This window comes from Fundulus heteroclitus, chromosome 4 (genome assembly GCF_011125445.2).
Source record: "Fundulus heteroclitus isolate FHET01 chromosome 4, MU-UCD_Fhet_4.1, whole genome shotgun sequence".
Classification (NCBI taxonomy): Eukaryota; Metazoa; Chordata; class Actinopteri; order Cyprinodontiformes; family Fundulidae; genus Fundulus; species Fundulus heteroclitus.
The window spans coordinates 7,944,755-7,971,169 of record NC_046364.1 but is presented as its reverse complement, the minus strand read 5'-3'; the positions used below and the strand labels follow the sequence as shown (position 1 = coordinate 7,971,169).

General features: G+C 39.4%; 1 protein-coding gene across 1 annotated transcript; it reads left to right on the top strand.

Annotated features, from left to right (window-relative positions):
• The first annotated feature begins 570 nt into the window (after window positions 1–570).
• On the top strand, window positions 571–26,095 carry trpm5 (transient receptor potential cation channel, subfamily M, member 5). Its single transcript, XM_012854206.3, has 26 exons — window positions 571–597; window positions 3,836–3,903; window positions 6,914–7,067; window positions 7,191–7,371; window positions 8,764–8,930; window positions 9,055–9,232; window positions 11,769–11,833; window positions 12,222–12,407; window positions 12,699–12,798; window positions 12,933–13,051; window positions 14,633–14,974; window positions 15,604–15,747; window positions 18,869–18,992; window positions 19,220–19,365; window positions 20,040–20,152; window positions 20,254–20,355; window positions 20,611–20,869; window positions 21,466–21,584; window positions 21,733–21,865; window positions 21,985–22,159; window positions 22,350–22,518; window positions 23,711–23,889; window positions 24,101–24,233; window positions 24,438–24,510; window positions 24,619–24,709; window positions 24,810–26,095. Exons 1-26 carry the CDS (start codon window positions 571–573, stop codon window positions 24,953–24,955), a joined length of 3,693 nt encoding a protein of 1,230 aa, XP_012709660.2. The 3' UTR covers window positions 24,956–26,095.
• Window positions 26,096–26,415: the final 320 nt, after the last annotated feature.

The following is a 26,415-nucleotide window of genomic DNA, read 5'->3' as shown; positions in this document are numbered from 1 at the left end:
TCACATAATGGATGTTCAGCTGACACATCAGCCTAACCGATGGTCTAACCACATACAAGCAAGGTGTACCTAATAAAGTGACCAGTACGTGTAAATTTAGTCCTCGGTATTTACACCAGAAACATTTCTTTAGATTTTCTGAATAAGTCTTAAATAAATGTTGATTGCTATTGCAATAGATCAGGAGTTCATGTCAAGGTTTTTGACAGACCTTTACCAACAAAGCCATTAAGTGTGGAGGGCGCCACATGTTGTAGTGTTCTCTTTTTATCAATACAGATGTTACCACTGTGAGAAATGAAGACTGCTCCTATGAATGTCAGTAAGGATGCCACAAATGTATAGTGAGCAGCCTGCTTAAATGGTAAAGGTGTGGTCCTGATTGAGCAGAGTGGACTGGCTAACCAACATGCAAAGCAATGGTGCACAAGAGCTTCAGGGATTGGCCGGGGGGACGGCATTACCTTTACGGGACTTCCTGATGAGCCAGGTGGTTACCTGGAGGGGGTAACCTCTTAGTCTTCCCTGCCGTGGTTGAGGCGCACAAGGAGAAAGGTTTTCGAGTTGGCCATGCCGGAGAAACAAGACACACCTCTGGTGAGTGACTACTGTGATGTCTTTCTACCTTTTCAACATCATCTAAAAGTCTACACATGCAGGGAAATGATGAGCAGTTTTTCTAGTCTCTAAAAGCTGCGTCTCTGTCAGAGTATTGCAGCTTCTGCACTGTAAGGGAGTGAGTGCTTTCAGCGGCTCCCTTATTCAGGGGTCACCACAGCAAGTCGTCACAACTTGCAGACAGACTTTGTAGACTTTTTACACCGGATGTCCTTCCTCACACAATGGGGTATGAAACCAAGAGCCTCTCTATCAAAGGATGCAGAGTTAGGTCGCTGCAGCACAGAGGGACAACATCTTTGCTGTATGTCAATGATCATGAACAATTATGGTATAATCAGTTTAGAATTTGAGTATCTTATAAAACAGAATTGTGGGACTTTTTTTCTGGGGAGGATGTAATTACCCTGGTGCATTCTGTTTTATTTATGTAATTCAATGTTCCTAAAATTCCCCAAAGGGGACTTTATTTCATATAGGTTTTTCTTTGCAAGTCGCAATAATAATAAAAAAGAAATGCTTCAAGAATTCTCCCTGGAGTAGCGGCTTGAGACTGAGTGAGCAAATAACTTTATAACTTTAAATATGAAAGGAAAAGGCCTTTTGACAGAATCAGGCTCAGCGAGGATGGCCTGGTCCAACTTCTGTGTACCAGATTTTGGTCTTTAAGGCTGCAAGAAAAACATGGAAGATTTTAATAGGACATTTGTCACATTCTTGAGGGGTCTGAATTCTGGTTGTCAGGTGTACATATTCTCATCCTTTCCTTGTTCTTTAGTTTTGCCATTTCCAGTGTTCTTTCCAAGATGTTGCCCTGTTAGTTCAATTCCTTTGTTCTTAGTTTTCTAGTTTATTTTTTTAACTGTTTGGAAATTATTCCTGTTCATTTCTTCACTGATTTTCGTTGGCTCTTGCTTGATTCTCTTTTTTTTTCATTTATTTACTTTTTGCCTGCCATTTCCATTTCCATTGCTCTGGTGTCAGTTCATTTGCTTGAGTAAGAATCTTTGTAAGTTTTCTTTATTTTTCCTATGAAACAGAGTCTAACTTATTAACTTGTTTTTAATGGTAATTGTCTTCAATACTTGCACAGGAGAGGAAGCTAACAAAGCTTTAACTCTTGAGATACACAAAGTAGCATAAACTTTCAACTGTATTTCCGCTCAGACTGTGGGAAAGCTCAGAATGGTGGACCTTAAGCAAAGTTTAAGGTGTGTGTGCTTGAACTGAACCTGACCTGTGGGGGGTGGGGTTGGGTTGGGTTGGTGCCTCTCCACAGCAGCCATTGGGTGAGAGACGGGATGCACCCTGGACCGGTCGACAGTTCATCACAGGGCAACACACATACAGACACGGGACGTTTAGAGAGACCAAATAAGACATGTACTACCTCAGTCCCATATTCAGAGCACAGACCCACATGCACACGGCTCCTCATCCTTTTCTCCACCTTTGCATGCAAATGACCCTGTTTGCATACCCAGTAGTCGTTTTCCTCCCAGACTCAGACCTGTAGTCAAATAAAGGCTTCCATGGCAAGCTGCGTCCATAATATCAAACAGACTGCAAACCAGACATTCACTTTCTTTCTGTGCATCATTCCCAGCATCACCGTTTTGTTCCAAGGTTCACAGAATTTTTTTCCCTTACTTTAAATTGGACATGCTTGTCTCCTACTTTCCTAACAATCTTTCATAAGTGCCTGAACTGACCATGCAAATAAGAATGAAACCCTGTGTTTACATAGGCAAAGGGGAAATCTTATCAATAAAAAATGTGTTGGCATAATCACTGGGAGGCATTTATTTCTAGGAAAATATTTATTCAAAGATGTACTTCCTGGTGATGTTTCCACTGTAAAAAAAAGGCACAGCAAAATCCAAAACATATTTTAAAAACAGGACAGACTGCTTTTTAACACTAAATGATCTAAAAGTATGAACGTTTTCATAAGAGATGTGGAAGCTGTTGTCATGGGCGTTGCATTTCTTTAGGTGGAACCAGAGTTTTTGTCACTGAGTTAAATGTGAAAGGTTTCTAGCACCTGATTTGGTCCAAAACCTTCAGCTATCTGTAAGAAAGCTAAACATGAAGAGGGATATATTTACCTGAAGACATTAAAGGTTTTGCAATGGTTGAGACAACGTTCAGAAACTAAACTTGGCATGAAATCTACGGGGGTCATGTGAATAGTGTCGTGGACCAGATAAGTCCTCATGGTCTCATAGATGTGAGAACTTTATGCAAGCCAACGTGGACAATTATTAATTAAAAAGTCAACCAAAACTTTATTTAGGAAGTGCTTTAACATACCATAAAGCAACCAAAGTGATGCACGGGTGAATAAAAATGTAAGATAAAAGCCTAATAAGAGCAGTGGGCAATATTGGCCTACTGTTAAAAGCCAATGTAAATATGTTTTCTAAAGAAATTTAAATTCATTAAGAGTTCTGGTAGACCTTACAGGAAGAGGGAGGCCGTTCTATAGTTTAGGAGTTGCAGCTGAGAAGGCTCTGACTCGCCAAGACATAAGTCGCGTCTTAGCAACCCCTAAGAGCATCTGATCTTCTGATCTCTACAAGGACTATAACGATGTAGGAGCTCAGAAAGATAAAGAATAACCCTGTAAAGATGTGGGATTCAAACAGAGATCCACAATGAAGACTGAACCCTAAATTTACTAAAGGTAATGCATTTGTATATATGTATATATGCGTGTGCTGGCTTATGCAACCAGGTTTCCCAAGTAAATGTGGTTGCTTTACAGTTGAATTCTGCAGGATGTGTGTGATATTAAAGGTGAATAAAAAAACATTTTTTTTCATGATCTCATGTTTTATCTCATAGGAAAATGTTCTTTTGTAACACGTTTGTAATATTTTGAGTTTCCCTGTAAATGTAAGAAAGACAAATTTTGTTGATTTTGTTTTAATTTTTTTCTTGAATCAAACAAGTTTCCCGTTTCATAAGCCCAGCGCATTTAGTCCTGTTTGATCTATTTGAAGGAGCATGGTTGCTGTGTGTGTTTTTGCTCAAGCAATTGGACTGGATAACGCGCTTTGCATATGAGGCGTGAATGAAAATTGTGCCAGCTTTGCATTAACCACAAATGCCTATTACCCCCCTCTCCGTCCATATAAGGGATGTGAGTGGTGAGTGAGTTTTAATGGATTTAGTGGAAAACGGGCCTAATGTCTGTGTATTCATTTGTTTGCAGAGGCCACTGCAGCCGCAAACACGATGCCTCCAGTGTGGGGACATTCTGGAGTGGTCAGAGGAGCACAGGTGTGTCAAAGCGTTGTCTTGATTGTTTGTGGAACACAGCACGAGCGTCTCACCATGAAAGAGCACAAAAGTGTTTTGTAAAACTAACTTTATCTTATACTTGAAAATAATCTATTTTTTTTCTCTTTAAATAAACCCTAATTGCATTCTTTCAGATCAGTGCACTAATTTGGCGGCTTGCGAAAGGAGGCAAACATTTGTGCATGACTAAAAAGTCTTAACTGGATCCAAGTAGATTTTTGATTTTAATTATTCATGAGAAATAGTCATTTCTAAGCTGCTGAATAGAATGCTTTGTATAACAACGTAGCTCTTAGCTCCATCGTTAGGAAGGAGGATTAGTGACAACGCAGCCAAACCATAAAGCTTTCAGGAGTCCTCCACTGATCTCAATTACTTGTTCTATCAAAATTCAATCTACAAACTATACAAGTTCAGGATGTTTTCACTTTGTCTAGAACTAACAGGACTTTATACATTAAAAACAAAACTTCATTTCATAAACCTCTAAGCAAGACCCACATGTTAGACAAGCCATCACATTGCACCACATTATTATTCTAAATGCTATATGTCAAAATCACTTTACTGGAACCACAATAGCCAGGAGAAAAGAAATTTAGTCTCTATTTATTGCTGCACCCTTTACGGTTGCTATGGCTATTTGCCTTCCGCTTGCATGACTGCCTCAGCTGCAGGTAGGGCTTGTGAAGGCAGCGTTAAAGAACTGCAAAAATTGAGAAGGGAGGGACTTACAGGTATAACGTGTTTACAAGTCCAGTCTAAGTCCGTCTTTTGATTGATAATGCCAAGTTCCATTAGTCAACATGAGACTGCCGTCATTAATAAATGCGCTGTTATTTTAATGATTATCTGGGGAGGAATATGGACATATGTGGAGCAAGAATTCATTTAGACAGATGAATGTGGCATACACTGATAATAAATCTACAATGCTTTAACAATATATTTCCCCACTTGCAGATTTTTTCTGTTTTAACCTATTTGTTATAGTGGTTTCAAATCATCAAACACATTTAATATCAGAAAAAGATAACCTGAGAAAATACTAAATTAAGTTCTCAATTGATAAGGGAAAATGCAAAAAGTAATGGCACCCTAAACCTAATAACTGGCTGTGACAACCTTGGCCTCAACACTTTCCTTCAAGCATTTCACTACCGAGGATCATGGCACAAAGTTGTGAGTCTGAAGGCGGCCGACGGAATGGATGGATTGGGAGAGAGGATGGGTCACCCATTGTTGGCAGTCCTTTTCAGCCTCACGAGAGGGATTTCAAGCATTAACAGCATGTTTAAGATCAAGCCACAGCACTACAATCAGATTTATTTCCAGGCTTTGATAAGGCCACTCCAAAACCATACATATTTTTCTTTGATTTTTTTTAGCCATCCAGGAGTGGCTTTGCTGGTCTACTTTCTTGTCCAAGTGCATACCCAAAGTGCATTTAATTTTAAATTCACAAACTGATGAAGTTGTCCTTCAGGATGTTCTGATAGATTTTGAAGCCGTAAAGCAGCCCCAGATCATCATTCTACCACCACTATGTTTGACTGTGGGTAGTGGTAATATATTACGAGACAGACAGCTTCCAAAAACTCAGTCCACATCATGTTTACAAAAGCTTTTTTTCTTACCAAAAAGATGCAATTGTTTCTTTTTCTCTTTTTTTTTGTTCAGTAATGGTTTCGGACTCAGAACATGGATGCGTTTTTTGCCCTGTCTCTTTGTTGTTCAGTCATGAACATAAACCTTAACTGTCAAACCTGAGGCATAAAATAAATATATTTTTTGTGACTTCTTGAATGAATTGCTGATATGCTCTTGGAATAATTTTGGCAGACCAGCTTTCCTGGGAAAGTTTAAAGCCATTCCATGCTTTCTCCATTTGCAGATAATGATTATTACTCTAGTTCACAGTTGTCCCAATGATTTAGAAATAGTTTCCTTTGTTTGTTTGTTTTTTGCCTGTTCTTGAGTTAATTAATACATGAACTCATCATTTTAAATACGTTCCTTGTATTTGCTCAAAGTATCTTTGTCAGATATTGAATTTGTTTGATTATCCGATACATTAAGTCACCAACAAAGGCAAAGGGAAAAGCACTTTGCAAGAGAGCAAATGCATTTTCAAAGCACAGCACACAACACAGTTTAGAGGTTATTGTCCCAATCAAATTTAAATCCCCTTATGGGGTATCAATTAATGTTGATTTGTGCAAGTAATAAGATATTTAAATTTACAGTACATGTCCTATCAAGGCACTTTACAATAAAAAAGTAAATTTTCAGTTGAATCATACAAACCGATTCCAAGTTAAGTACACATAATTCAATGGATCCTACGTATTATTACAATGCAGTTAAGTTCAGTTTAACTGTCAAGTAGGTTAAAAGGTTTTCCATCTGAGGAAACCCAGTGAATTGCATCAAGTCATTGACTTTCTAAGCCGCTGCGCTCCTACTGGCAAACCAGATGACGCTTCTGTCAAGAGAAAAAAAAACAGAAAGAGAACATAAAGTTAAACATTAAAAATAGCAGCAAATAATGCAGAATTGGAGAGCAGTAGGAGAATGTAGTAGAATGAGGAAAAGTGGTCATTATGTCCCTGCATCCTAACCCTATAGCTGCATCACTACAGAGATACTGTAGCTCAGGATAACCTAAGTCACTCTAATTTTATGCTATATCTAAAAGGGAATTTTAAGCCTAGTCTTACAAGCAACCAGGGTGTCTGCCTCCTTTCTGTACCAGTGTGGCTTTACTTACCTGCAAGTGTCACTGACATCTTATGAACTGTTTTTTAGAATATTTGCCACAAAGTGAATAGCATAATAACCTTGGTAGATAAAACTGTGTTTCAGGACAGATTATGGCTTGGTAAATTGTTTTTCAAGAGGTGAGGTGGGGGTCATATGGAATTAAATGTTTCCTGTTTTGAGCTAAAGATGACTTTATGACACTGAACAATTATCTGTGTCTTTGTAGTGTCCTCCTTGGCTGCTCATGTTGTTCCACAGTGGATGAGGCTATTGAGAAAGTAGCCAGAGGCCTGGGCAACAAAATGAAGAAGAAAACTCACTGGGCAGCCGGGAGAGTGGGTGACATTGACTTTATTGGACCTACAAAGACTAAAGGAAAGGTGAGATTAAATAATGCAAAAGGAATAGATAAAACATAATTAAATAAAAAAAAGCTGCAGTCTCATTAAACCTTGCAGAAATTGATTTGTTCCTAACATCACATTTCTCTTGTCTTTGTGCAGTTTGTGAGGGTGTGCAGCAGCACAGACCCCGTTTTGATTTACAAGATGCTGACGGAGGAGTGGGGCCTCTCTCCTCCACACTTGGTAGTGGCGTTGGTGGGAGGAGATGAGCTGGCTCAGATGAAGCCCTGGCTCAGGGACACTCTTAGGAAAGGGCTTGTGAAAGCTGCACAGAGCACAGGTTATAATCAATGGGCCAAAGCTGACCTTGGCTTTTCTCCGCAAGGGAATAACATGTCTCTCCAGCCTTCTGCTGAGTTGTGACAGAATTATTATCATCAATAGCATTACAGTATATATATTTCACCCAAGACGTTTAAAATTTAAATCAGTTTGCTTATTTGCACTTGGTTTTTTTTTGTTATTCACAATGTAAAATTGCATCGTTCACTTTTAGCAGAACCTGCGCATTATTATTTATGAGCAAATGGACAAAAATCTAATTTGCAACGACTGCTCTTATGTAATCTGAGAAAGAACCCTCTGGTCTGATAGCTCCTAGAAACTCGCTTATACACTTTCTTTTTGACTTAGCATGAAATGCCCAATACACTTGACATGCATGCATGAAGTCACATTAATAATGGCCTTTTAGGGTTGCATTTGAACTATCAGCTATCCAGTTTTGTCTGATGGTTCTTTTTAACAGCAATAATTGGATTTACACATTTAAATTATTTGTGTATTTTCTATAATCCCTTCATACAACACTAATGATGCTTTGTCAAATGTCCCTTGGTGAGTTCAAAATAAACCACACACTATCTGTATTCATCAAACAGGTTCTGTCAATTCAACCCAATAATAATAATAATAATAAGAAGAAGAAGAAGAAGAAGAAGAAGAAGAAGAAGAATAAGAATAATAAGAAGAATAATAAGAATAATAATAAACATTAGCATTTACTCAACACTGACTGATTCTTGCCACTGACTTGGCTTTTGACCATAGGCTCCAAATTTTCAACAGGGTTGAGTTTAGGGACATTTTAGAAATATTTGCCTGCTTTATTAATTCTAAAACGAGCTTTGATGTGTTTGGCATTATTGTTGAGTTAGGGCATTCATTTATGGCCAAGCTTTATCTACCTAGCTCTTGTTTAAGGGTAAAGTGGACGACTTTAGAGTCTGTCATGCTTTTTAATTTTTCCATCTCATTCCTGCAATGCAACAGCACTATAGGAAGCAAGACAGCCCCACAGAACGATGCAGTCACCAGCCCCATGCTTGACAGTGTTTTTTTAGGTTCGAAAGCCTCAACTTGAAAACTTTTCAAAACAGATTTCTATTCATGGATAATGGAATGGCAAAAGCAGGCTAGCGTCAAGTTGGAACAGCCCTAACCTCAGCTCTGTTGAAAATGTGTGGACTATGTTTAAGACCTGGGCCAGTGTCGGAAAGACAACCAAAAAAGGATTATTTTTCTTTGTGTCTGTTGTATCACCATTCCACTATGGAAATAAAATCATGCATGTGCATCATTAAAAGCTGCATATATGACATTGATTGCCTTTGATTAGTACATATGAACTTCTGAGCAGCCCCTCTTGTGCAACTGCTTCTCTGTTCTTCAGGGGCCTGGATTTTAACTAACGGCCTTCGCTTTGGGATCACCAAGCATTTGGGCCAGGCAGTGAGAGATCACTCCTTGGCCAGCACCTCCTCTAAAGTGCGTGTTGTGGCCATTGGCATTGCACCCTGGAACATGATCCACAACCGAGAAGCACTCCTCACTGCCAAGGTTTCTACTCGCACTGCAGATACATAATACATGGCCACTAAAGGCCACACTGTCATCTCTCAGCAACCTCAACAAATGTGTGCTCTCCTCAGTCTTTGTGCACTCCTATAATGATTTTCTTAAGGTGGATGAGCCAGCAGTATACAAACCGCAGGACCTGCCCCATGGCTCAGTGTATTCCCTGGACAGCAACCATTCTCACTTTGTGCTTGTGGAGGAGGATCCCAACAGACCAGGAGCCACCAGTGAAATGAGAGTGAAGCTGCTCAAACACATTTCCCTGCAACGCACAGGTTATGGAGGTAAAATCCCTCAGGCCCTGGCTAAGATAATCTTTTGTGAACACAGGGAAATAAAATTTCATTATTTATCATTACTTGATTAAAAGTTCAAATTTAGCATTGCATTTTACTTGTGAAAAGTAAGGTATAGTTAACAAGAAAACACAAACATAGGTGAATAGCCAATTCCAAACAATTGCAGCCTTCATTGTTTTAAATTATACATGCATTAAGCATTAAGCCTTTTTTTGGATTGTGATGTAGTACATAATACATGCTGCTGCCTCATATAGAAATATCCTAAAAGAAACCATGCTTTATATTTTATGACCCTTTGGTATACCGTGCTAAAATCAAAATGTTCCAGCACTGTAGAAAAGTGCAATAGTAAAGTTAAGTATTCTTTTTCAGCCACTAAACTTTACTATTTCTTATTCAAAGCCATCACTGTGCAAAGTTAAAATAAAACAACCAGAAATACAAGCAGCAGAAGCTTTGGGGCGTTTAGAGATACTCTGCTAATCTCCTTTCCATTATTCAGAGATCAGTTAGAGATTTTTATTTTACATCTATCTCATTATGTACTTTTTGGAATGTGATAATTTCTAGAATATTTTTCACACTATTTATTTAAAGGATGATGTCAAGTTGGCTCTAACCCTGGAAAAGATAACTGAGCACCACAGTATAACAATATACTAAATGGTTTTAGCTTTTTAGATGCTAAAACTATTTTAGGTGTGAAAACGTATTAATGTATTTTAGTAATACAAAGTATAGAACACAATTCACTGTGATCAGCTTTTAGAAACCAGATTTTTCTGCAGCACTGCATACATTATCTCTGTTTTTAATTATACAGACTTGACCGCTCAGCTTGTGTGCAAGACATTTTTCTCGCTGTCCCTAAACATTAGGCATGACACAACATTAGTTTCTCACTTAACTCATCAGGCACTGTATGCACCATACACATGCTGTACATGTTTTTTTTTTTTTTTCAAAGTTGCCAAAAACAGGATCAAAATGAATTAAGTATATGTTGATATATTCCACCTGTTGCATAGACTGTGGGAAAGAAATGATGCCTGTTAAATATATTTGTTTACAAAAATCTCTTGGTTTTTTCGATGTAGGGAGAGTGCATGACTGAGAATATAGGGCCTGTTAAAAGTATTTGTACCTATCAAAAGCACAAACTCCTTGCGATCTTGTATAATATGGATTACACAAAGTCTTGCATGGTTGTAAAGTAGAGGGGAAAAGATTATATGATTTTCATAATTCTTTCCAGATAAAAACCTGAACAGGTGTTGTGTGTTTATGTTGAGTCCCCAAAGTCTTTTTAAGGTCTCAAACAGGCTTTTATCCAAAATGCTCTGCATCTACTTCCATCCATCCTTCAGTCAACTCTATTAAGTTTCTCTGTTCCTGATGAAAAAAGTATGCCCACAGCATGATGCTGCTACCACCATGTTTCACCATGGAGAAGTTGAATTCATTTTCTGCCACAGGGCGTTTTTTTTTTTTTTTTTTTTTTTTTCTGTTTCTTTGGTGTCAAACTGCCAAGTGGAAAGTGGAATTTTGGTCTAATTTTAAATGTGTTGATGAATTCTCCTAACTGGGCTTTGGATATAGCTGCAGCTACTCCATAGATACCGTGGCCATCTCAGCAGCTTTGTTGATAATTGGATGGATGGATAACTATGTCTTTGCAGTTTTGCCATGGTCATCCATTTTTGCGCTCCGTGGGATTTTTAGTTTTATTTGATTTTTTTAAGTTTGGGCTATTGTTTAATTAACTAAGCCAGTTTAAACATCTCCACAACTGTATCCCCTGATCTGCCTGAACTATTCATTGTTCATCATGGTGCTGTGTGTCCACCAAAGTTCTCCATTAAACTTTCAAGGCCTTCACAGAGCACTTGTAGTTGTACTAGGATCACCTTACACACACACGTTGGCTTTGTTAACCAACTTGGCAACATCAAAAGGCAGTTGGAGGAAGTGTATTTTATTCAAGGCTATTGTAGTACAGGGGACTAAAAAGGAAATATGTATTGTAATTCTTTTTCAGATAGTCATTTGAAAAAGATTTTAAAAAGCATGGACATTTTTCTTTCCACTTCACAGTAATGCACTATTTTGTGTTGCTTCAAAATATTCAAAAAATACACTGACGATTGTGGAGGGAGCGTTGAAAAATGCACAAATATAAAAACAAGATAAATCAAAGGATGGTTTGTTGAATACCCAAGGCCTAAATACTGTAGCAAAGTGTTGTAGGCGTAGATGTGGCAGCACGCCTTTCAGATGTTCCTAGTTTAAGCCACATGTAGGCATAATAAATGCTTAAACTTAAAATGATGTTAAAAAAAGGAAAGAAAGAAATTGTTCCAGGGTTATAAGCAGAAACTGAAACTATATAGTTGCTCTTTTTTGTTCAATAAAAAAGCATGACAATAATTGTTAAGCAACCACATGAAAGCAAAGTCTTTTTACCCCTCACACAGTTAAACGACATCAGAGTTGTAAAACATAAAAATCTGCATTTCAGGAACAGGAAGTTTTGAGATCCCTGTTCTGTGTCTCCTGGTCCACGGGGAGCCCAGGATCCTAAAGGTAATCACTTTCATGTCCTTATGCTGTGTTAGTCATTCAACAGTTATGGAGATATAGCCCAAAATCATCTCTCAGGAAGTCAGATTTTCTTCCTTTTAATGTCAGTGGTTTGAATTTGAACCACTGAACAACTCTGAACAAAGTTATTTAACAAATAACAAAGTTATGCTTGAGAATCTGACTCTGTGCCATCTCCCAAAGTAGCAGCCAAAGGCAGACTAAGAACAAACACTTGATATTATCATAAAACTGATCTCTTCAAAAGAAAAGAAAAAACTGCCCAACAATTATGTTGCATAAACATGGCGATAACAGAGAAGATGGAAGACTGCATCATTATCTAAAGAATGTGGCCGTCTACTGATAAAATTCTTTTATCTCCTTGCAGAGGATGTATAAGGGCATTGGAAATTCCACACCGTGGCTGATTCTGGCAGGCTCTGGAGGAGTGGCTGACATCCTAGTCACGCTGATGAACAGAGGCTGCTGGGACGCAGACAGTGTTCATGAGCTGCTGTTGGACACCTTTCCCAATGCCCACCACAGCACAGACATCAGTAACTGGGTCAAGCTGGTGAGAGCCATGTGCACAGCGGGGAGGCAGACACTTACAAAGATATGTACTTGTCAAGTATTGAGCACTGGCATAAAAGTGGGGCACACTGGGAAACAGTGAGACAAGCTAGTGTGTGGATTTCATGTTTATCTTAAGAAATTGGGTAATATCACCTCATTATACCAAGACAGACGAGAGAACGATTGATTGCTTCGTGTATCGAATGTTTTTTGTTACAGTTTTATTGTGTTTAAAAATAATGATATATTTCACTGATTCCTGGAAACTGACTGTCAACCTGCCCACCAGATCCAAAAGATACTTGATCACGGGCATCTTCTGACTGTCCATGACCCTGAACAGGAAAGCTCCGAGCTGGATACTGTCATTCTCAAAGCTCTTGTCAAGGGTAAAGTTCTTCTTGCAGAGGAAATCCTTTCCGTTGCACAATTTCTGGATTTCTGTCTCGAAAGAGCTGTGCCTCTTTGAGTTATTCATCGCCTTTGGACCTGTTGCCGTTTCATGTGCCTGTGTGTTTCTCAGCCTGTAAGAGTCAAAGTCAAGAAGCTCAGGACTTCCTGGATGAGCTGAAGCTGGCCGTGGCCTGGAACAGAGTGGACATTGCCAAGAGTGACATCTTCAACGGAGATGTGGAGTGGAAGGTCGGTAAATACTAGACCTTCTGTCAATCTGTTTCCTATCTTGTCATGTTTGTTGGTGCAGCAAATAAGAAGTTACATTTGTCTAAATGTATTAAACGGATTTTGTAGAACATCAAGTCCTGCCACGTCTTTCATGTATGTGTGTCAGTTTTGATGTGCTCATGTATTTTATGATATGTTTGGATTGAGATGAAGGGATAGAAATCAAAGTGTTCCACATAAGGATACGGTTAATTGCTATTGCAGGAATATTACCATCTTGTTGTTTTGTTTGTTTGTTTGTTTGTTTTTTGCTATTTCAAGAATCAACTGACCATTTGGAGATAACATTTTAATGTTCTGAGTTTTTTAATAATTATTAGCCAAACTATTCAGAGTAATATAAGCTTCCATCAGATGAAGCTGCTCCAAAGTCACTTTGCAAAGGTGACTGAATCCGTATGAGTGCAAGAAGAGCTTCTGCCTGAAATTGAAATAGCAGTGGTAATGTTATTACTGGGTCACGACAGCAATATAAAATGGCCGTTTAGGATATTGGCATCATGGCTCACTTCCCAGGGCAGCATGGCCTTGGGGGAATCACAAGAATGTACTAAAGAAAATGTTATATTTTCCACCACAGCTGGTGTTTTCAGCAGATTATTTACACATCCAGTCATTGGGGCGTAGACGCTCCCCATCTATGTTGTTGTGTGCTCTGTAAAAAAATAAATATATATACAATGCCTGGGTAACAAGAAAGTGGCATTGTTTGCTGTCCGATTTGTAGCTTCAGATTCATTATCTAATTTATTAGTTAGTAATTAATTCGTTTTCAGACGTGATGAAGGAAAATGCTGCCATGTCTTGTTCAAAAGGAAGAACAGGCTTGCCCAGGGTGCATTTCATGCTGGAATCTGCAATGGCAGCATTCAAGTCTAAGTGCAAACATTCCCAGCAGTGATGCTTATGTGCAGTACACCCAGGGCAGATTGCCATGAGGGCATCAAAGGATCCTGCTGAGTCCATGCTAACTTTTAATTTTTTTTGCATTATTGTGCAGTGTTAATGTATAGTACAACTAATCAAACCACAAACTTGTAATTCCAACCAAATTTCCATATACCGTACCATACTACTGCTATTTACCCCAGGCTGATATTTGGTATAGTATATAATACAAGCTTTCACTCAGGGAAAAGTTGAAGTCTGTGTTTCGGTGCACTCATCAATCAGTAAATATTGTTTTGAAGTTTACTATCACTATTATTTTGTTAGTTTGTCACATCATACTTGTAACATTTGCTAATTATCACAAATGAATGTCTTTGCCAACAGGGAATCTTTTTTTTACCTTAGACAACACACGCTTTATGGTACGGCAAGTCATTTTATCCATACGGCTGTGTAGTTATGATAGCTATAAATCCATTCAACACACCAACATTTGTATTTATTGACTTAATAACTGGCTGTTGATTATAAGGTGGCATAAAAGTAAGAACACCAGTGTGTGCTGTAGTAAAGAAGTCAATGAGCTAATCAATACAAAGCATTTCTTTAAATTACTTTATGACTGATTGTTTTAAAACCCTATCGCAGGCTTGCGACCTGGAGGAAGTGATGATGGATGCCCTCATCAATGACAAACCGGACTTTGTGCGCCTCTTTGTGGACAATGGGGTGAACCTGGGGGAGTTCCTCACCTACGGTCGCCTGCAGGAGCTTTACTGGTCTGTGTCGGAAAAAAGCCTCCTTCACAACCTGCTTCTGAAAAAGTATGAGGAGAAGCAGCTCCTGCTGGGGGCAGCGAGGACACCTGGTCCGCCAGGACACCATCCCACTGAGCAAGGGAAACCTCGCTTCACCCTTTTTGAAGTCGCCAAAGTCCTGAAGGACTTTCTGCACGACTCTTGCAAAGGCTTTTATCAGAAGATGCCAGCAGTGAGTGATATACACAGACTGTGACTTACATGGAAAACTGATTCAACCTGATAAAGTTCCAACTTTAAATATATGTTTTTATTCTAACAAATCAGATAAAAAAACAATAAATCTTGGTCCACTCAATTTACAGAGGACATTTAATCTTAAATTGACATTTTCATGCTAACTCTTTCTTTACCAGTTGGATTAAAACACAAAATGTAACCAATATAATGACCACAGTTTTGTATTGGTCACACCTCTTTCTATCTCCAGTCACATAATATATTCTCACCATAATTTCAGAAGGAAACAGCCTGATTATCAAGGTAAACCAAATCACCTAAAGAAATGCAATACCCCGAGGCTTTTGTTGAAATACGACTTTATTTTTGCATTTGCAATATTCCACGGTCTACAATGTCTTTCGCATCCTAATTGTCTTTTGGGCTTTGTTAAATTTTTATGAGATGAAGAAAAACGAAGCAATCAGGGAAAACTGACCTCCTTCGCAGTCATAGTAATTGTTTTTCTTTTCAGTAGCGAATACCATAAATCGTAGGCAATGAATTTTGTGCAGACTGTCTGCAGCTGCCCCATTTACCAAACATGTTTAATACATCCAGTGTACTGTCTGTGCACCCCAGGAGAAGCCAGCAAAGGGCCGACTGTTCCATAGCCAGAAGAACCTTCCCGAGTTAGAAGAGCGCTGTGAACATCCTTGGCGAGATCTCTTCCTCTGGGCTGTCCTTCAGAACCGGCAGCAGATGGCTAACTACTTCTGGGCCATGGTCAGTCTTATCAGCTTCTTTGCTTATTTCAGCTCCAGCTTGTTGTATATCAATCAGCAGCACCCTAAATATGCCTGGCACTGGAAAAATCTACTCAACCAAAGCTGCAGGGCAGTGTGACTTATACACAGAGTGTGTAACTTAAAATGAAGGGTGACAAGAGGCATGACGCCAAGCACAGAGCAGGTGTAGGTCAGTCCTGCCATATGCAAATGTCACTCCAGATAAAAGAGCCCTGTAACTAGGTGAGCTAAAAAGCAATCTTATCTTAAAGAACATTATTGAAATGAAGGTCATGTTGCTTGCTGAGGCAGTCAGCCTGTGGTGAGGTAGGAAAAGCACGTCTAAAGTCCTGATGAAGTTAATGAGAAATATGCCCTGACATGGTATTGATGCTCTTTGAACGGGTTAAATGACACAAATCAATGATGATCCCTTTTTGATTTAAACCCATTTTCAAGACCCCCCACCCCCCTCCTCCTCCTCCAGTCATCCCCGCAGTGAAGCAACCAATTATTGTAATCTCAAAAGTGGTCACCTTAATGTGCTCCTTCCTGGCTTCTTATTTCAAATATTATCTTAAAGTCTGGTAATTGCATGCAGTGTCTGCAAGACGTTTTGCCTCTCGCACTGTGGCCTGGATAGCACCATTCATAATTTGACTGTTTGATGTGTCTCTCCCATTGAAAGCCTCATCAAAATTATTCTAGCAAGTCAGCTCATATTTAGTACATAGCCAACATGTATATTTATATATGCATGCATGTGTGGTTGTATATATATATATATATATATATATATATATATATATATATATATATATATATATATATATATATATATATATAGATAGATAGATAGATAGATAGATAGATAGATAGATATAGATATATATATAAATACGCATATTTATGCAAACTAAGAAGTCAAATGACGGACCAGGATGGATAGAAATTGTTGTATATTAATAAGGCATCGCAGAGTAAGATCCCAGAGTCTATGCATACTCTTCATTTAAACAACTGTATTGCCAGTTTTGTGCTGATGTACTTGTAAGATGTTATTAACTGGCTGTTATCTGATAAGGATCGAACAGGCAGTGTTACAAAAAAAAAACTTATTATGAGATATCCGTTGTACAAGTAGAGTATCCTTTAAATGGTATACTCCTATGGGCCAAAGTCTTCCTCTTTAAGAGAAAGCCATCAAATTGTAAATCCTTACTTGCAAGCAAATAGTTCAGCAGCAAGAGAAATATGCCTATATGTCATCTCTTTGAGAGATGGAGGTTAATGCTGATAATAATTAGTTTTAAAACATGACATTCTTCAGATACGTAAATGAAGGGAAATCACCAAAGCTTCTTGAAACACATTAAGGTTTATTAAGCAAAACGAATGCAGGTAACTCTCCACATACACAGTGACTATGCCTAATAATCTTCAGATGTTTCCCCTGAGGCCAGAACTCACGTGGAGGGAGAAATGATCACCCCATACAGGTTAGAGACTGTTGTGCACACCTCCTCAGGTCACCAAAGAAAGGAAATTGCACTACATGGGGAAATCACACCCGTGATTGTTAAACAGTGTGAGAAAGACAGGTCACTGGTATCGTTGCTGGGTATGCCAACGTTTTCAGCCATTCTCTTCATTATCTCAGGGTGCCCAGGGCCAATTTCTCCTCTCACAGTATGGAAGCACATGGGCATAATAATCAAAAAGTCTGGCTATAAAGGATTGTTTAAAGACTTTGTCTCTTGTTCACTGAACATTTTAGATTCTGTGTAAAACCACAAGACATCTAACACATTCAGGCCCAGACAGATATTATGGCTTCGGTTTATTCCAGTAAGTGATTAAGATCCTCACACAAAGATGGCAATCAATATTTTAAAACACAACTGTACTTTCAATCAGGAAATGTAACCTGTTGTAAATCAAGTTAGCCGCGATAAATTACTTCTGGCTCTCTCACTGAAATGAACTGAAATTGAACCCTGGGAGGAATGAGAGAAAAGCCAAATTAAATGTAGATTTAATTGTGAGCAGTGTTAAAGCCGCATTAGAGAACAAAGTGGGTTATTTTCTTGTTCTTCGATGACAGGACAGAGGTAAAAAAAGGGCCATGAATACATTTAAAGGGGTAGTTCAGGATTTCTGTGGGGACATTCTGGTGTGCCACAAATGATCTATGAGCGACGTGCCCTTCAAATGCAACATGAGAAAAGCGTTTATAATCCGCCTTACCTTTCTGTCAGGTAGTTAATCCAGCTGTGAATCCTGTACTTGTTCCATTATCAGTACATATTTTACACAGGAAGATCACAAGCGGCACGCCACCTCCCAATGCAAACATGTTGACAGTTGAAAGGTTGATAGAAAAGCATTTGTGTAAATTCATTTTTAAAGTCCACTGTGGTCTTGGCCATTAGCTTTTGGTGTCAGCATCAGCTAATTTGGATATATACTAAAATTTGAGAAATTCTTTATTGTCACCGCGTGTTACCGAGGAGAAATTGCTTTTTGGCTACTCTGGCTAGGAGTACACATAAAAGACAAACGAACAGGCAATTAACAAGGGTTACAGTGTTTTTTTATCCCCATTATAGCGTTCAAAATATTTAAAAAAATTAAAAAGATAAACATTCAAAAGTTTGTATGAACTAGTTGTCCTTCATGAGTCACAGAAAACAAATAATGAGCTAATAAGGTGCTTTTGTGCAATAATTTGATACTTCATTTACAGATATTCTGAGATAATAGTGATAATAGTGAACAAATATAATAAATTAAAGTGATTGTAACATATGATGGGCCAGTTATCCACACAGGTAAGATATTGACTGCTCAGAACATTTTAACAAAACCTCACATTAAATAAATCCATACCCATTTAAAACAACTGTTTGAAGTTATTATTTTTTTTTCTGTCCAGTAAATTTAACTCTGTGGTTACTGCCTCAGTCAAAGGATCAATTATAATCCATGACATAATGTGTTAAAATCGTAGCTGCTGCAGTATGCACAGTGATTGAGATGCAAAAATAAATCCCTCCCAAATTCACTAGATATTTCCTCCAGACCCATTTCTTGGATCCAGCTTTCTTTTAATCCTTCAGGGCCCCGAGGCAGTTGCAGCGGCGCTGGCAGGATGTAAGATTCTGAAAGAGATGGCACGCCTGGAATCTGAGGCTGAGTCCGCGCGCAGTATGAAGGAGGCCAAGTACGAGCAGTTTGCCCTTGGTGAGTTCCTAAACTGTCCGCTGATAAGAGCCGACAGCGTGGTTATAGAACCCAAAGGTCAAGCGTACCCTAACTTCACTCAAACCAGCGTTGCCTTCAAAGAAGCACAAAACAAATCCTTCTAGAAGAGATAAAAAAAAAATATCTAAATCTAAACGCAGGAAATTGTCCAACATGGAGGATTTAATCGGTTGACACTTTACTGACTGTTCTTTCTGTTTTGTCAGACGTCTTTGGAGAGTGTTATTCCAACAGCGAAGACAGGGCCTATGCCTTGTTAGTGAGAAGAACTCACTGCTGGAGTAAATCCACGGTTCTCAACTTGGCAACTGAGGCTGACGCCAAATCTTTCTTTGCCCACGATGGGGTTCAGGTAACAAAAAGATAACATTTGGCCTCTTGGGATTGGAGGCCAGGTTTTTGACTCAGCCTGGGATTCTGTTGCAGAACAATTGTGAAGACTGACTTATACATTTAGTTTACTTTGCAGCTTTCTCATTACCATTATTAATCAGCGCATTGTATTCCTTTAGATACTTCATGCAGCATATTTTTGCCTTGCTAAATTTCCCTCCAAGATATGTCCTTGTCATTAGAAAGTCATCATTGAGAGTTAATTGGTATTCAGTATCAGCAGGGAAAGTTAGCACGCAGCGAATAACATCTTTTATTTAAAGGACACAGTTGGAATATTGTTGTCTTTTTTTTACTTGGCAGCAGTTAATTATAATTCAGTACAAGTGTATTTAATAAAAAGATGAGAGATGACACGATTTTGTTAGGGTGTTGATGGCTAAGCATCAGGTACCTCTATGTATAAGAGACTGAACTCAAACTGCGGCTGTGGTTTTGAACATAGTTCGCATGCCGTGTGATTTTTCTCCTTTGCTTCGTTATATAACTCTTAATGTGTGTTGTCTGAGAAAGCAGTCCCAATGCTGCATGGTGTCAGAATAGACAGACCCATAGTGTCCCCTTGTGGTAAACCTTTTCCATGCAAGTTAATTTCTCTGCCAGAAGTAACCCTAACGACAACTCTCGCCACAGGCTCTCCTCACGAAGCTTTGGTGGGGGGCTATGACCACAGACACAGCCATCTCCAAGCTTGTGGTCTCTTTCTTCATCCCACCCCTTATTTGGACCAACCTCATTAAGTTTAGGTGACAAATGTGTACTAACGTAGCTTGAACCATGCAGATGAATTGTGTTTTTTTTGTTTTGTTTTTCCCCCTCTGTGCACTGACACTGGTTTCTGTTTTAGTGATGAGGAACTGGATAATCGTGACGGTAAGAAGGAATTTGCGGAGCTGGACAGCCTCGATACGGAAAAGGCTTTACTGTTAACGGACGATGATGACCCTTTGTGAGTTTGCCTTCGGCAGTGTTTCTGCTGTGAATCTGTTAATTGGCTGTCAGGAAAACTAACTGTCAGAAATTTGATTAAAATAAGCCTGATCGTTTTGTTTGTTGTGTCTTTAGCATTTAGTCCAAGGCTTTCAAAGCATTTTTCCTCACTTTTCTGTTTCTGACCTCAAAATACATTTCATCATCTGTTTGCAACATTGTATGTGCAATATCTTCGGATCAATGTCTTTGTGGTTTGGTTCCTTTTTTTCAGAGATGCTTCACCTGGAGGTCAGACATCCCAGAGCTGTGCCACGGTTTGGTGGCGCTTCTTGCTCCGACGCTGGCGTCGCTTCTGGAGCGCCCCTGTCACGGTGTTCCTCGGCAACGTCATCATGTACTTTGCCTTCCTCTGCCTCTTCACTTACGTGCTGCTCCTAGACTTCCGCCCACCGCCCCCGCTCGGTCCTGGAGCTCCTGAGATAATGCTCTACTTCTGGGTGTTCACCTTGGTGCTGGAGGAACTCCGACAGGTGACATATGTACAGAATTACACATGATCCCCACATAGTGGGCCTAATAGTTTTTCTCAAAGGTAGCTAAATACTACCAGTCCTTTTTTTGGGGGGGACGGTTTCTCAGGAATATTCAGTTATCTTATGTGGGGACATCACACCTTTTGTGAAGGAGCAGCACTTTTAGGAGATGTGCTAAAGCATTCGGTCCTGACAAGTCCGACACATCTGAGTGGGCGATGATGTGATTTTCTAGAGTGAGCTCATTCTCTGTGGGGAATTACTCGCTCTCTGGGAGCCAGGTCATAGAAGCATGATCGCTTCTTGCAGTGATCCCTTGGAGCCTTCCTCCCCTGGGCACAGAGGACCCATATAAGTTAGGACTTCACCACTGCTCCACACACGGTGCACACGTTGTGTAATTGTATCTCTTAAGCAGTGTGCCATACGCTGGAATTAGCTGGCACATTCGACGTTGAAAAAGCTACACTTATTTAACCAGGACCTGGTATGCTTTTGCAGATAAATAAGTTAAACATTAATGTTCTGGATTATTGTATAATAAAAATTAAAAAGAACATTATATTAAGGCAACAGTTTTTGTTCTGTGACAGAGTTTCTTCACTGACGAAGAGATGAACATCCTAAAGAAGTTTAAGCTCTACGTGGAGGACAACTGGAACAAGTGTGACATGGTGGCCATCTCGCTCTTTGTTGTTGGGGTTTCCTGCAGGTACTTAACAATAACGTCAATGAAGAAAGCCATCTAGTAAAAATATGTGGGGTTGCCGTTTGATGGTGTCAGCTGGAGTACTAAAATAAACGAGTGAATTATGGAAAAAAATGCTGTTTAGGACCGGTGTTTGTCTCTTATTCCGCAGAATGTCCAAGGGCACCTATGAAGCGGGAAGGACGGTTCTGGCCATAGATTTTATGGTTTTTACTTTACGTCTCATCCACATCTTTGCCATACATAAGCAACTCGGGCCCAAGATCATCATTGTGGAAAGAATGGTGACCAAGATCAAATGATTCTGCTGAGAAATTTCAATTCACAAAATTTCAGTCATGAATTAAGACATATTAAGTCGAGTAACGTGGCCATTAAGACGTAAAATATCCATGTCTTACAGATGAAGGACGTTTTCTTCTTCCTCTTTTTCCTGAGTGTGTGGCTAATTGCTTACGGCGTAGCTACACAGGCTCTCCTCCACCCCAACGACCCAAGGATTGACTGGGTGTTTCGCAGAGCCCTATACCGCCCTTATCTGCACATATTTGGCCAAATCCCCCTGGAGGAAATAGACGGTAAAGAACAAAAATAACACCACGTTGAAGGAAGCCATTAAATGAGTTTGAAAAACGAAGAAATTTTATTTTTTTATTCCTGAAAAATATATTGTAACTTTATTTATCACTGGCTTTCTTTCAACCTCTCAAGCATCTTAAACTTTTCTAATTTTCTTGTTTGTTTCTTCTCTCCTGAAATTTGCCCCAGCTGCTCGAATGCCAAAAAATAACTGCACGAATGACTCGAACGAGATTATCATGGGTCTTCGACCGCCGTGTCCCAACGTCTACGCCAACTGGCTGGTCATTCTGCTGCTAGTTATCTTCCTTCTTGTCACCAACGTGCTTCTGCTCAACCTCCTTATCGCCATGTTCAGGTCAGCCAAGGGCTCAGAATACTGATCAAATGAATAGCTGCCATGTAAATAATTAAAACTGGATTATTCTTTTTGAATCAGAGTGGCATGCAAAAGTATTCATGCCTCTTAAATGTTGTTTTTTTTACAGTTTATAATATGACAACCACAAACCTCTGTGTGCTTCATTGGAGTTTTATGTGACAAATCTACAGTTGGGGAGAGAAATTAAAATCTGAAATGTGTGTTGTGGGGATACAACAAACATGTAAAAGAGTGTAAAAGGGATAATGGAAATGTCAGTGTTTTAAAAAATTATAATATTTTTGAAAAAGTTATATTCATTGAAAGCTGAGTGGATAGAAAAAGTGAGCTTGTAGGTGGTGAAACCGTACAGCAAAAGTGTTGCATCTGTAATTGCAGCAAAAATGTGGCTCTTCAAAGTATTTAATCCATTAAGTCTGAATATACCTGTGCAAATTCTCAGTTATCTGGGTCATCGCAACAGCAAACAGGCATAAATTGGAGGCAACCAGACTTTAGTGTCAGGGACCAGTTTTTGCTGTGTGCATCCCAGACTGAACCGAAGGTGGTTTCTGTAATCAGCAAGCTTTCTGGAAATGCGCTCAACATGAGGGTATCTTTCCCAAACTGTAACGCAACATGTCTGTGCAAATTTTATCGGGGTCATCGCAACAACAAAAGTCCGGTTGCCTCCAATTTGAGCCTGTCTGCGGTCAAGTCTGAATAGAAACAGATCACTGGACATTTCAGAAACATGTAACCTGTTCTTGTACGTTAACAATCAGTCACTACTTTATGTTGGTATACATAAAATACCAGCACATAAGTAGAGGTTTGTGGTTGTAAAGTGTCAGAGTCACAAGTGATAGAGCCTTCTCTGTAGCTGCTCCCACCCTTTGGAAGTCTCTCCCCAAATACATCCATAATTGTGCAGACCTGTCCACATTCAGATCACAACTAAAAACGCACCTCTTTAGAAGAACTGCTTTAATGTGTGCACTTTTTTAACCTGTAGTCTGCTTATCCTGTGTTTTGTAATGTCCAGGGTTATGTATTTAAGTGTTATGCTTCTAGATTTTGGTGTATGTGTTGTAGTTCTGATTTAATATCTCCGTCTGATTACTGTAAAGTGTCTGAGTTTTTTTGAAAAGCATATATATATGGTTATTATTTGTTCCCCAATTTGCAGCTACACCTTCCAGGTGGTGCAAGGTAATACAGACATCTTCTGGAAGTTCCAGAGATATAACCTGATTGTGGAATACCACAGCCGCCCTGCACTGGCCCCACCCTTCATCATCATCAACCACATCTTTCAGCTCTTCCTCTGCATGGTCAAACGGCCCGAGTCCAAGCAGGAGCATCTTGGTATGCAGGTTCTAGAATCACATTTCCATTTGGGACTTTTAAGCCATTCCAAGTTGTTATTTTTTTGGCTAGTTTATGAAAGATGAAATACTTCAAAGCGCAGTGTTGTTTTCTCTGTGCCTTGCCTTTTATCTTCAAGGGAATTCTGTTAGAGTGTTTGGTTGCCTCTGCCTGCATGTGCCTGAGTGCTTGTTTTCTTATGCGTTGGCAGAGAGGGAGCTGCCGGCAGGACTAGACCAGAGGCTCATAACATGGGAGACGGTGCAGAAAGAGAATTACCTGGCAAAACTGGAGCGCCAGCACTGGGAGAGCAGTGAGGAGAGACTCAAGAGTACCTCCTCGAAGTAATTATTTTTGGAGTTTTGAGGAGTGAAAACCTGTCAACTCTCAGTCTGTCAGATCGTTATTAGCTAATCTGTTTCATCTCCCTTTTAAACCTATACGTACACTCTGTGTTCAATGCCAGACTATTTTAAGCTCAAATTTGATGAATTTGCCAATTTAAATTTTTAGATTCAACCTCTTTAAGCGTTTGTGTTTTTGTTTAGGGTTCAGAGCTTGCTAAAGATTGTTGGTGGATTTAAGGACCAGGAGAAGCGGCTGGTGTCAGTGGAAGCTCAGGTAGATCACCCTGAGCGTTGTATGGTTGCTTTTTAACCACCTTTTAGGCTGTGACAGTCCTGAAAGACAGGCTGGATAACCCTCAGTCATTTCTGTGCTTCTCTGCAGGTCAGGTACTGCGGAGAGGTGCTGTCCTGGATGGCGGAGTGCTTTTCACAAAGCACGCTCAAATGCGGAAAGGATGCCCCAAAAGCTCCAAGTCAGTCAAACACCACAGACCTGTGACAGCTGACAAAAATGATACAAGACAACGGAGAGTCTTATGTCCAGTTTTGCACTAATACTGCGTTAAATTTTAGCATCTCTGACAGGCAGCAATGCAGACAGCACTGCAGACACACCTCAGAGTCGCCCGGAGCAAGAAGCCAGACATGAAGAGGAAGACTCCAAACCTGGTCACCCAGGATATGGAGCCAGCAAGAAATTTCCCTACATTGATGAATAATAGTCACAACGCTGACTTGTAGCAGATGGCCGACCCAATTCTTCCTCTTCTCCTTACACTTCTCCTTACATCCTGACCTTTCAGTAGTTTGTCCTCTTTTTATGTAATGATAGAGAAGCTCTGGTCACTTGGTTTATCCTCATTTAAAGGAGTGCAAGTGTGTTACCATTTTATTCCAAAAGAACTGTCCACTCGTCAAGCTGGAATAGCCTTTATGATTGCGTTTATTTCAGCAGGTTGTTAAAATGCAGGAAATGAAATCAACTTTCAAACGTGCCACTTGCGTATGTTAAAATGTGGGTTCCTTATACAGAGAGCATCAGGAACATTTGAACAAGTAACGAATGACAATCTTGAAAAACCAACCCCCTCCCTCCCCCTCAACATTATTGAAACACGTAACATTTACATACTCAGATCATGACATCATTGCAAGACAGAAAACAAAAGTAAACCTTTACACAGTTAGCATTTAAAGGCTCAATACATTGCTTTGTGACTGCGAGCGATTACATTACACTTCCATACGTTCGGATTCAATTCACTGTGATCACATTACCCAGGAACCGGTGTGAAACAAATCAAACACCACAAACAATCATATTAAAATCAACTCGACTTACTGCAGCCAAACAAAACTGTGACAAAGAACCCCCAGAACATCTTCTGATACTGCATGACGGTATGCCTTTCTTTTTCTTTTCTAATTTTCTCAACATTTTAAAGCCAGGTTGCTCAGCGGATTTGAAGCTTTTAAAGAGTACCCCAAGTTTAAAAGGGCTGTTCTCTGGATGACTTTATGGAACATGTCGACTGGGAGTTTTCATTTCAGCACAGTTAAGAGTTTTAGCCATTTTCTATCTTCTGAAAGCAAACTTTGCTCATAAATCTTCAAGCTTTGCTCCCACCTCCACTAAATATAAAAGTGGATGTTAGCCTCTCATTCGGCTTGGGGAAGCATGTCTTCAAATGTCAGGCTTGTGGTATACATGTTTTTATGCCTCATCTTATCTCACTTATTTGAAAAAATAAATAAAAAGAAAACCTCTACGGGCTTTTTCCTTGCTCATCTGTCAATTGAGATTATATTACATAAGCGTTTCTCTTGATGCTAATAAAGTTATTTCCACACAGCTCAAAGCTATTTCTGCAGGCTTGCTAGTTTTTTCTTTTTATTCATTTGCATATTCTGCACTTGACACATCTGTTTTCACACGGATCCCAGAACGGGTGGAAAACATATACGGGAAATTGTGTTTTGAAACCTTTCACACTTGAAATTTGATTTCAGTGTTTTCTCTTACTTCGGACTGCAAGGTTTGTCATGTGCAATTCTGAATCAGCTGCACTGTATTTTGTTTAAGGATCTCAACAAATTAGATCAAGAACCCAATTTTGAATTATTTCAGTACTTTACCCAAAAAAGGAGAGAAACATTTGTATTTTAAAATTAAGGATTA

Bases quoted from the DNA above. Each gene is read 5' to 3' on its own strand.
- trpm5 (XM_012854206.3), top strand. From the start codon at position 571: ATGCCGGAGAAACAAGACACACCTCTG. The intron at 7,372-8,763 runs GTTATAATCAAT...TCTGTTCTTCAG, and splicing joins GAAAGCTGCACAGAGCACAG to GGGCCTGGATTTTAACTAAC. The intron at 12,799-12,932 runs GTAAAGTTCTTC...TGTGTTTCTCAG, and splicing joins TCTCAAAGCTCTTGTCAAGG to CCTGTAAGAGTCAAAGTCAA.